General features: G+C 35.6%; 1 protein-coding gene across 1 annotated transcript; it reads left to right on the top strand.

Moving 5' to 3' along the window:
- The first annotated feature begins 3,639 nt into the window (after positions 1-3,639).
- Positions 3,640-5,973, top strand: LOC137710226 (cytochrome P450 78A5-like). Its single transcript, XM_068449163.2, has 2 exons — positions 3,640-4,705; positions 5,227-5,973. The coding sequence occupies exons 1-2, from the start codon at positions 3,719-3,721 to the stop codon at positions 5,839-5,841; spliced, it is 1,602 nt and encodes a 533-aa protein (XP_068305264.2). The 5' UTR covers positions 3,640-3,718; the 3' UTR covers positions 5,842-5,973.
- Positions 5,974-11,754: the final 5,781 nt, after the last annotated feature.

The following is an 11,754-nucleotide window of genomic DNA, read 5'->3' as shown; positions in this document are numbered from 1 at the left end:
ATAATATGTCGCCAATAAGAAATAAGCACGTTAATAAATACTTAAGTAATAATCTAATCATCAACTTTTATGTCGTTTAATTTACAAAATTTGTTCTGCAGATTTAGTCTCCTTAGCAGAATCCTATTTATACATGGGTAATGCTAGAGAGACTAAATTGGTATACTAAATTTTATAAATAAAATGATATGAAAATTGATGATTGGATTATTATTTAATTGTTAATTAACGTGCACAATTCAGGCTCTTGAAATTTGATCCAATGATTAAAATTATTATAACTTTTAAAGTGGGCCCTTATTTATAGCCGTTGGATCAAATTTTAAAAGTCTGAATTAATTAATGAGGAATATTTGGCAAAAGGGATCCGGAGATGATGCATTTCTAAGTAGTAGGTAGTCTCTAGTGAAAAACTGTTTGCGCCACAAAACAGTTGGCTGCAAGTGATAATAAAATAACACATGTTTTTCCATGCTAAGCAAGAAATGTTGAACATTAACGTGTGAGGTAAAGAAGAAGTGCCTTCTTCAAGTTATACAAATGAGTCTTCAAGTTATACATATCAGAATCAATACTATGATATTTAAATAAATAAATAAATAAAAATCTTCGATACTACATAATATTTAATAATACGGAAAAATATATTGTCACTGTCTTATGAAATGCAATGTTCTCCACTTTATTTTTTAATAGGCTTTTTAGTCAAAATGGTTCTTGAGATTGTTCACCATCCATTATTTTGGTCATTCCGTTAAAAACTCCGTTAAGTGTCCCGGAACTCTTGGCCGAAAGTTTGGACAATTTTCAAAGCTTCATAATTCAATTGTTTCTTAACCAAATTCGACCCATAATATATCAAAATGAATATAGGAAAGTCTAGAACAAGATTATACCTAGTTGGAAGCCCAATGGTTATTGGAGATGTCTGGAAAATAGCCTGAAAGGTGACTGGTCCATGGGAAAGCTGGAAAACTCTCCAGAAACTGGGTAAACTTTAAACGTTTATAACTTCTTCAATACTCAACAAAATCTAGTGATTCAAAAACGAAAATCATACTTCTCGACAAGATGAAGAGAATGATACCTTTATCAATGGCTAAATCTATGTGGTTTCGCCGGAAAATGGCTCAAAAGTGGCTGTCTTGGTCTCGAGTTAGCCACTTTTGAGCTGTTTTTTCGGCCAAATCACGACGAATTAGCTGTCTAAAAAGGTACCATTCTCTTCATCTCATTGAGAAGTATGATTTTAATTTTTGAATCACTCGATTTCGTTAAGTATTGAAGAATTTATGAATGTTTAAAGTTTACCCAGTTTCCGGCAAGTTTTCCGGTTTTCCCCTGGACCAGTCACCTTTCAGGCTATTTTACGGCCATCTTCGGCAACCATTGGGCTTCCAAGTAAAAATAATCTTGTTCTAAACTTTTCTATCTTCGTTTTGATATATTATGGGTCGAATTTGGTTAAGAAACGATTGAGTTACGAATAGGGGTGGGCATAAAAACCGCCAAACCGCAAAAACGCATCGAATTGTAAGAAAAAAAAATCGAAAAAAACCGTGTTGACCGTAAAAGTCAACTTTGAGTGAAAAACCGAACCGAACCGTTCAAACCGGTTCCGGTTTCGGTTTCGAATGACCAAGAACCGGTCGAACCGAACCGAACCGTTTTATTAATAATAAATAAATAAATTATATATACACACACATGTCATGGTATAATAGGTTGAAAAATAGGTTGAAAAATTGTGTACAGGAGCTGCTGCTTCTTGCTTGCTCTCTGAAGTCTGAAAACCTGCAATTTGTTTCATCATTTTTTTGTTTGTTGACTGATTGACCAGTGCATATGTATTTTAGTTGTCTCTTTTTGTTGACTTGGTGCCACTACCAAAGACATTTGCATTAAAAAAGATGTGTTGTATGCAACTTTATGTAATCAGTTTTAGAAGATGTATTTGAATGCATAATGATTTGGTGTTCAAATAATTTATTATTAGGAACCGTAAACCGGCAAGAACCGAATCGGAACCGGTGTAGACCGAACCGTAATGTTCTAGTCATAAATTTAAGTGGAACCGCACCGAATCGAACCGTTAATATATTTCGGTTCCGGTTCCAGTTTAGGGGTGGAACCCCACCGAACCGCACCGTGCCCACCCCTAGTTACGAAGCTTTGAAAATTGCCCAAACTTCCGGCCAAAGCTCCAGGACACTTAACAGAGTTTTTAATGGAATGACCAAAATAATGGATGGTGGACAATCTCAGGGACCATTTCTATTGATTTTCAATCTCAGGGATAAAAGTGATGTGTTATGCAAATCTCAAGGACCATTTTGGCTAAAAAGCCTTTTGAATATTTTTGCTTACCACCCTCAAGTGATGGTGATACTCACCACCTTATTTAGTACTGTTAAATAAATTTAAATTTTAAAAAATGTGTAGAAAAAAAATACGAATTTGAAAATTTAAATACATCTAACAATATTAAATAAGATAATAGACATGGAATTGGATCCTCTCCGAGGCAATGCCTCAGGATCCCACCGACCGAACAACATCGATCCTTGGATTTTGATCCAATAACTACAATTATTATAACTTTTAGAGAGACATTTTGTTTGTAACTATTAGATCAAAATCTAATGACCCATGTTGTTCGGTCAGTAAAATTCCGTGGCATTGCCTCGGAAAAGATCCAATTCCAATAGACATTACCATCATTTAAAAGTAATGTGCAAAATGTACCATCTCATCTCATATCCTCCAACTGTAGCCTTTCCACGGTTATATAAGGCATCGCAAATTGATTTTGACATACAGACCTCATCATGTGCCATATGGGCTCCATCATGTCGTCAACTAGCTTAATTATTCCAATGTACACAATATTCCCCAATTCCCTACATTTAATATCATAAAGTAAATTAAGGAGGGTGTATTCAATTAGGAGTTTTAGAGATCTTAATTCTTTTTATAAATTCAGGGTATTCAATCAAGATTTTAAGTGATTCTTTAAAGTTTAGACGTATTCATCCAGGATTTTAAAAGAGTTTATAATATTCCACGTGTATTCAATTAGAAATTAATTTTTAAATTTTTTTAAAAAGTTGGTGAATTAGTTGGAGAATTAAAGAGAATTAGAAAGATTTCGTACGTATTTAAAGTATTTTCAAATTTCATCTCTTCCCCTAAGAATTTGAGGAAATTCACTCAAAATTTTGCATGAAATATCTAGAAATTAATTAAACTCCAACAAAACCTATTAATTTATAAATTCATTTAAATCCCTCAAAATTCAAATTAGAAAAATTTCGTAGTGTATTAGAAGCATTCTCAAATCTTACATCCTTCCTGAGAATTTGAGAAAATTCGCTCAAAATTTTGTACATAATATCTAGAAATTAATAAAACTTTATCAAAATCTATGAATTTATAAATTCATTTAAATCTCTCATAATCTCAATTGAATAGGCAAAGAAATATGAAAAAGCATACAACTATAGAAGAATGATAATTTCTTTTTCAAAAGAAACCACAGTAAAAGCAAATGTTTACGGCGATTACAAATCGAAGAGACACCTTAACTCTCTATATAAACTCAGTCTCATTTCACTTCTCCCACCACTACCATCCCTCTCAGCTTTTAATTTCCCACCACTTGGGTTTCTTGTTTCCTAAGCTTTGCCTTTTCGTTTTCTCGTTCATTTTCCGAGTAACCATGGAATCCAACCCTCTCTTGATTCCACCAACTGGGTTATCATCATTTTTGAGCTTGGAGTTGTTCATCTGTCTCTTGCTCTTCGTCTTTGTTTTTGGATTTTGGCTCTCACCCGGTGGATTGGCTTGGGCATTGTCCAAATTTAAAGGTCAAATCCATTCGAAAACCACCATTCCCGGTCCGTCCGGCCTTCCTCTTCTAGGGTTGGTCTTGTCCTTCACTGGCTCTCTCACTCACAGAGTTCTAGCCAAGCTTGCTGAGACCTCAAAGGCCAAACCTCTAATGGCGTTCTCAGTAGGGTTTACTCGCTTTGTCATCTCCAGTCACCCTGATACAGCGAAAGAGCTCTTGAACAGCTCCGCCTTCGCTGACCGACCCATCAAAGAGTCGGCTTACGAGCTTTTGTTCCACAAAGCAATGGGGTTTGCCCCTTTTGGTGAGTATTGGAGGAACTTGAGGAGAATCTCCTCCACCCATTTGTTCCACCCGCAGCGAATTGCTAGTTTTGGGTTGTTTCGCGAGAGTATCGGGCGAAAAATGGTGGGGGAGATGAAGAGATTTATGAAGAGGAGTGGTGAGGTGGAGGTTAGGAAAGTGTTGCATTTTGGGTCTTTGAACAGTGTGATGATGAGTGTGTTTGGGAGGAGCTATGAGTTTGGTGGAGAATTAGGATGTGGAAATGGTGAGGGTTTTGAGCTTGAGGGGTTGGTTAGTGAAGGGTATGAGTTGCTTGGGATTTTCAATTGGAGTGATCACTTTCCTCTTTTGGGGTTTTTGGACTTGCAAGGTGTGAGGAGGAGGTGTAAAAAATTGGTGGCAAAGGTGAATGCTTCTGTTGGGAAAATCATAGAGGAGCATAGAGTGAAGAGGGATGAAAATAATGGAGTTTTGAGTGCTGATCGTGAAAGTGGTGATTTTGTTGACGTGCTTCTTGATCTGGAGAAGGAGAACAAACTCAGTGACTCTGATATGATTGCAGTTCTGTGGGTAAGTTAATTTGATTTTTTTGAAAAGAAAAACCCAATAGGTTTATTAGTTATTTGTAACGTTTGCTCATTAATTAGGTTTTCTGGTTTCAACAATTACTCTCTTTCATTGATACTAATCTACAAAGTTTAGAATCTATACGGTAGAAATAATTTTATGGAATTATTTTTATAAGGCTTTATGTTGTTGCCACTCCAAGAACGTTATTCTTCTCTCTTTTCTACACCAATTTTTTTTATTAGTTTAGAGTGCAGAATAACAATAACGACTTCATTTCTTTTTTGTAAGAGAACTTTATTCATTTATTGTTTTCTAAATTCCTTAGTTTGAGCTTTTATTCTTGACCTTTTATGTTTTTATTTATTTATATTCTTGTTCAAGATTGAAAATATTTAATTTTCTCTTTTGTGTATCCAATCATAAAACTCTCATGTTCCATCAATTCATTTATTCAATCCATTTAAAAGCACATAATTAATATGATTAATCATATAACAAACGTTTTTCTTTCATGATTCCAGGAAATGATCTTCAGAGGTACTGATACAGTGGCAATACTCCTAGAGTGGATTCTAGCAAGAATGGTTCTCCACCCAGATCTCCAAGCCAAGGCCCAGTCGGAGATCGACGCCATTTTAGGCACTCCAGCACGATCTGTATCCAATTCCGACCTCCCCAAGCTTCCTTACCTCCATGCCATAGTCAAAGAAACCCTAAGAATGCATCCACCAGGACCCCTCTTGTCCTGGGCCAGACTTGCCATCCATGACACTCACATAGGCCACCACTTCATCCCGGCCGGCACCACTGCCATGGTCAACATGTTTTCAATCACACACGCTGAGGAAATCTGGTCAAACCCTAATGAGTTCAAACCAGAAAGATTTGTTAGTGAAGATGTTCTAATCATGGGGTCTGATTTAAGGCTGGCTCCCTTTGGGTCTGGAAGAAGGGTTTGTCCTGGAAAAGCCATGGGATTGGCTACTGTTGAGCTTTGGCTTGCTCAGTTGCTTCAGAGCTTCAAGTGGGTCCCTTGTGATGATCAGTCAGGTGTGGATTTGTCTGAGACCTTGAAGCTTTCTTTGGAAATGAAGAACTCTCTTGTCTGCAAAGCTGTTCCTAGGGTTGTGATTTGATGATCAATTTCTATTTACTTTTGTTAAATATGGTCAACCCTGTGGTCAATATAAGATAAGTTGGTCACTAGCTACACCCGAGTGAATTTATCACATGAGTAAAGAAATGATAATGAAGCGTTCATTATTTAATCCAGAGTACCTGATCATATATATAATATATTTTAGAAGGGAAAGGCTAAAGAAATTCCCTTGAAGTGTGACTCTTCATGAACTTTTTGATGTTTTGAATGCGAAAATTAAAGATGGAAAATAATTCACGGCTAAGATTCCTTAATTAAGGGCTAGCTATATGTGTTAAAAAACAATAAAATTAAGGAATATTTCCCTAGAATTTTTTTTATTAATTTGATCTTTTTTTCAATACAGAATTGCTTTTAAATGATTGAGGAACAAGAACCTAGCTGAACCAAACAATGATATGGCTCAATTCTCACCCTTGTTTGTGAGGTCCAAATCCTTCCTAAAGAATATATTTTGGTGAAAGATGTGCCTGTGAAAAGCCTTGCTCCCTTTTTCCAGCTATAAAGAAAGAAAGATGCAAACAGATTTGAATATCCAATTAAGCTAACATATTTTTTTTCTTTTTTTATCTTCATCATGCATGCAAGTAGATTGCTTTTTTGGCCTTCTTCCATGAACTGATTCTGAGTCACTTACACCGCCATATCCCGACCTATATATATATTCCTTTCCTCCTAGTCCCTATTAATCTTAAGTCTCACGATCAATAGTAGAAAAATAACGCAAAATATAGCAGCACGCTTAATCAAGTTGGCTAGAGTAGTGTACTCTTTCATCTTCATCTAAGATAGGATCCCTAATCGCTTTTTATGTTTGTATATATGTGTGTGTCTATATATTGTATGCAATATGCTGATTTTATGGATAGTGAACACTGTCAGCAAATGGCATATACATCCGTGCAAAGGATCCACACAATGCACACGATAATGACATGAGAAAATGAAAGAAAAAGAATATAGGATGATGAAATGAATTTCACTATCTATTGCACATAATGTATTGGTTCTCATAGTTCAGATAATTATATGCCTCCAGCCACATGTTTATATCTTTTTATGTCCTTAAAAAAAAATAAAAAATACTGTAGAGGAACCCCTTGAGATTCCAAAATTCCTGTTATCATACAACGTATAAATTATAAAATCAAATACAAAGACCAGACTTAATGGCCTCGTTTGATACAAATAATTGATTTGAGTATGATTATTCACTATATTGAAGATATTTTAAATGAAGAGATTGATAAAAAAAAATTCTTATTTTGTTCAAGTTGAAAGTAACTCATGAAGAAAAGATATCTCTACTAATCCCCATAAAAATGGTCAGGGACGGGACCATGAAGGGACCAGAATGGTCCCGGACCTACCCTTGCATTATTTTCGTAAAGAAAAACTAGATTTATCCCAACCAAAGAGAGAGGAAGTAGGCGAAAGATCTTGTCCTTCTAGAGTTTAATTTTTTTCACATGGTGTTGGTGGTTGTTGACAAGCTTGAATTCTGCTTCCATCCATATGCGATTTTCATGTTCTCGTTAGCCCTTTCTATTAGATTGTTTTCTTCCCAATTTTACACAGCTCCCAACTGGTCGGAACATACTGATGAAAATGAGTTGAATTGTACAATCAACACGATCATCACCTGGCAAACATCAAAATCGGACCAAAATCTAAAGTAGCAAAGTAATGGCTGAGAGAAAATATATCTCTACTAATCCTCATAAAAATGGTCAAGGGCGGGGCCATGAAGGGACCAGAAGGGTCCCAGGCCTACCCTGGCATTATTTTCACAAAGAAAAACTAGATTTATCCCAACCAGAGAGAAAGGAAGTAGGCGAAAGATCTTGTCCTTCTAGAGTTTAATATTTTTCACATGGTGTTGGTAGTTGTTGACAAGCTTGAATTCTGCTTCCATCCATGTGTGATTTTCATGTTCTCGTTAGCCCTTTCTATTAGGTTGTTTTCTTCCCAATTTTACACAGCTCCCAACTGATCGGAACGTATTGATGAAAATGAGTTGAATTGTACAATCAACACCATCATCACCTAGCAAACATCAAAACCGGACCAAAATCTAAAGTAGCAAAGTAGTGGCTGAGATGATGACCAGACGATGGCTGAGAAATGAATTCGTGAGCGTGTTGCAGTGCTGGTGTTGTTGATAGTGTTGCAATGTTTTTTTTTTTTTTTTTAACATTTTTTAGGGGTCCCTCCTAATTCGAAATTTTGGCTTCGCCACTGAAAATGGTAAGATTAAAAAGGACAACTAGTGTTAATTAGTAACCTTCAACTTGGACAAAATAAGAAATTTGTAAAACCTCTCTATCAAACGAGGCTAATGTGTTCTAAATTAGCTAAAGCGTTACAGATGTATTAGCTTCTAAAAAAAACATGTCTAAATTTGTTGCAGTTTTGGAAGTGTTGTGACAACTTCATGATATCCAAATACAAATTAAGCGAGGAGTTGTGACAGGTTGCTCCCTTGGATTCGAGTTGTGGAAACAGTTACTTTACAAAGTAAAAGTAAGGTTACGTACGATAAACGTTTCCAAATGAAAAACTTTGTTTGCTTGGGGTCACCCTTTTACCAATCTAGCCACATGTATGTTTGTGGTATCATGTCAATAAAATCACAAAACATTTCCGCATGTGATCACGCAAGGATCTATACCAGAAAATATTGGATGCCAAAAGTTTGAAAAAGAATTATGTGAGTCACTACTTGGCATCTATAGCAAAGCTAGCTAGTATCCCAAAGCCTAAATTTGTGGGTTGCAAAGCGAATTTAGGTTATTGTGTTGATGCAAAAAATACTCGTAAAAGGAATCGTTCTTTAATTTATCCACCAATAAACGTCAGGCTTTGAATCCCAGTTTTCCATCTTCTTCTCTAAGCCTTCCATATTTCTGCATCTGAATATTACAAGACTGAATATTGCTACTGCCTTTGCTTGCATATAGTTCATAACCATTTTTTCTTATTTTTCCCCCATAACCTCTAATTCTATATAAAGCTTTCTAACTAGATTGTTAATTTGTTCTTGGATTAGTCAAGCGTAACTACACATCAGGGTTTGATCGTGAGATAACTACAACTCATGCCTACTCTCCACTCGCAAAAATGAACCTAGCCCCCAATTTTGTTCCTTAATTACAATGGAAACATAAAGATATTGAGGGAATATCTAACAATACTGTTTTGTTTCATTACCAATATGCGTGGAAATTGAAACGACAGAGTTATATGTGCAAAGTCCAATTTTTCTTCAATGGTTTGGGACTACTGAGTAGACCGGGAATGAAGAGTTATATGTGCAAAGTCCAATTTTTCTTCAATGGTTTGGGACTACTGAGTACACCGGGAATGAACGGTTAAGATGGATTATAAAAAATTGAACGTTGAAAATTGTTTAAAGAGACAAGCTATTAGTAGGCTGGATTACCAAAGACAAACCTGTGCAAGTCATAAAAATCAATGGCATGCACCTACAGAACCCATCTAACAGAGTTTAAAACGGATCATAATACCAAATCACCAATACAACAAGCATGGAACAGATCAACCCCACACTTATCTTCATGTTTTTCCATGAGGAGAAGAGGTCATCATGATTTTGGCTAACCAAGTTTTCAATAAAGAATGAGTAAGTACAATTCAGGCTGCCTACTCCGTCGACTGGAAAACCCTAGCTAAGTCCGAAAGCCCTAAAGAAGCACATCTGGGCGAATCATCGTCCACCACCCTAACCACAAACCCCTACTAAACTAAATTATTTTTTACCATTAATTATATCGTATCATGCATTGTGGCAAGATATTCTATAAAACCACAGTCGCTTTACTAATTCATGCGTGTTAATCAAGTGGCTAGGATCATGATCAAGGATCAACTAATTGTTGTTTTTTTTATAAATATTATGTGGGTACAGGGGTTCATTATATGCTCTTGTTGGATGCTTTTCCAACATATGTTTTAACAAACAAATTTATTTTGAATACCATAAGAACTGCTACACTTTTTCTTTTTTTTTTTATTTGTCATATGAATTAAAATTTAAAGTAATTTATCTTTATTCAAAATAAGTCATTAGCAAGGCACATGACTTGTGTTCAGGGTTATTTTGGACACCTCCCTTTATAATAAGTTGTCTTCAACAAAAATAATTCTAGGGTTTCTCAAAATATACAAAAAGGAGGTTGATCTGGCATACAAGGATCTAAGTGTTTTGCCGTTCAAAAAAGGGGAATGATCTGCACTCGCTTCTCTGTGTTTCAAAGTAAAGATGGCTTAAAAATGTAAAGTCATTGGGGATCCTATGGTAAAGTTTTTTTTTTTTTTTGAACAAAATCCAATGGTAAAGTTGGATGATATTCTTTATGTTCATATGAAAAATTAAAAAAAAATGTATAAGTTCTTAAGACATTTCAAAAGATTTCCCCTTTAACAACTAACAATATTTTAAATTAAACAAAAATTTGAGAAAAAGCAAATTGTGCTAGCTCCTTCCTCATCCCATTTGCATGGGCCACTTTGCTCAACTCTGCATATAATTGTACATATGCACATATAATTAGTGATGTCAATCGGCCGGACAATTGATCGATCAATAGGGACTTTCTTTGTGATCCCAGATAGGCAGAAAAACCAGACCCCGCTGTAGGGTACATAAATTTTTTGAAATCCAAGTTGTATTGCTGCGTCAATGGTTTCACACATGTATTAACGGAAATGAGTAGTTTAGTTTATCTTAACAATTATATGTAGGTCCTAAGAAAGCTTAGATGTTTAATTTGTTTATTCTTTATTAGTGTTAAATGGGATCCGCAAAGACATGCCCTTCTACATGCTTCTATAATTATGCATTCCCTTCTTCATCATCTCTATCATTATGTGATTTACAATGATGACAATCACAATAGTTAATGATGATTACGCGGAGAGAGTGACCATCTCATCTTAGTGGTTTTTTTTTCAAACGATATCGTTAATGGCTTAAATTGTTAGTTGTTAGGGGGACGAAGATGGGGATCAAACCCACACTAGAGTGCATAAGTATTATTGCTTTTTGCCACTACTAGTGGCAGATCTAGGGTTCAAACCTTGGAAGCTCTCAGGGTTAAAAGTCCAAGTTTTTTTAAATAGACATATAATGCAATTTATTCACCGAGGCATTTCGTTGAAGACTTGTGGGCTTGTTGTCGTTAGGTAAATCAAGTTTTGCACATGTGAAAAGATATCGACATATGCTGAAACAATCTAATGAGTGATATTGAGAAAATTTGTCGAATGTTGTCGACGCAACCTACAAGAGATATCTCACCAGGCACTTGGTGTGCACAAAAAGGAAACGTACCAAATATTCAAAGGGTCCTCAGAAGACCTTCACATGCATATATCTCAGACTTTAGATAGTCTTGGAACTACTTTGGTCCCAATGTGCATCCATCTCAATGTAAAAAGAATATATATATATACACACACACACATATGCAATTTCTCACCTTTTTGACGCGAGAAAAAAAGTTAAGTGTCTATATGATAAGTACTAATATACTTCTCAACTGGCATGTAATTAAAATTAAGGGGAGTGCGCTAGCTTATAGCCCAAGAGGCAACTTTTGACAAATCTAACATATAATGGTGTGCATAACATGGTTTGTGAGAGAAAGTTTGACTGCTTATGTATTATTGACTGCCAAAAGATATTAGGCGGTCAGTTGTTTAAACTACTAAGTTCTTGGTTAGGCACATGATCATTTAGTTTAGTAACACTCAATTGCTATTTGGTTGGACGAAGTTCTGAGTTCAAAGTTCATATTAATAATTACGTCGATGCTTGTTATAATTTGCCTTAGTCTTTCCTAGCTAGCTTAGATAGCCATGCAGTGTG

This window comes from Pyrus communis, chromosome 6, assembly GCF_041283825.1.
Source record: "Pyrus communis isolate YQ-2024b chromosome 6, ASM4128382v1, whole genome shotgun sequence".
Lineage (NCBI taxonomy): Eukaryota > Viridiplantae > Streptophyta > Magnoliopsida > Rosales > Rosaceae > Pyrus > Pyrus communis.
This window is presented reverse-complemented; position numbering and strand designations above follow the sequence as displayed.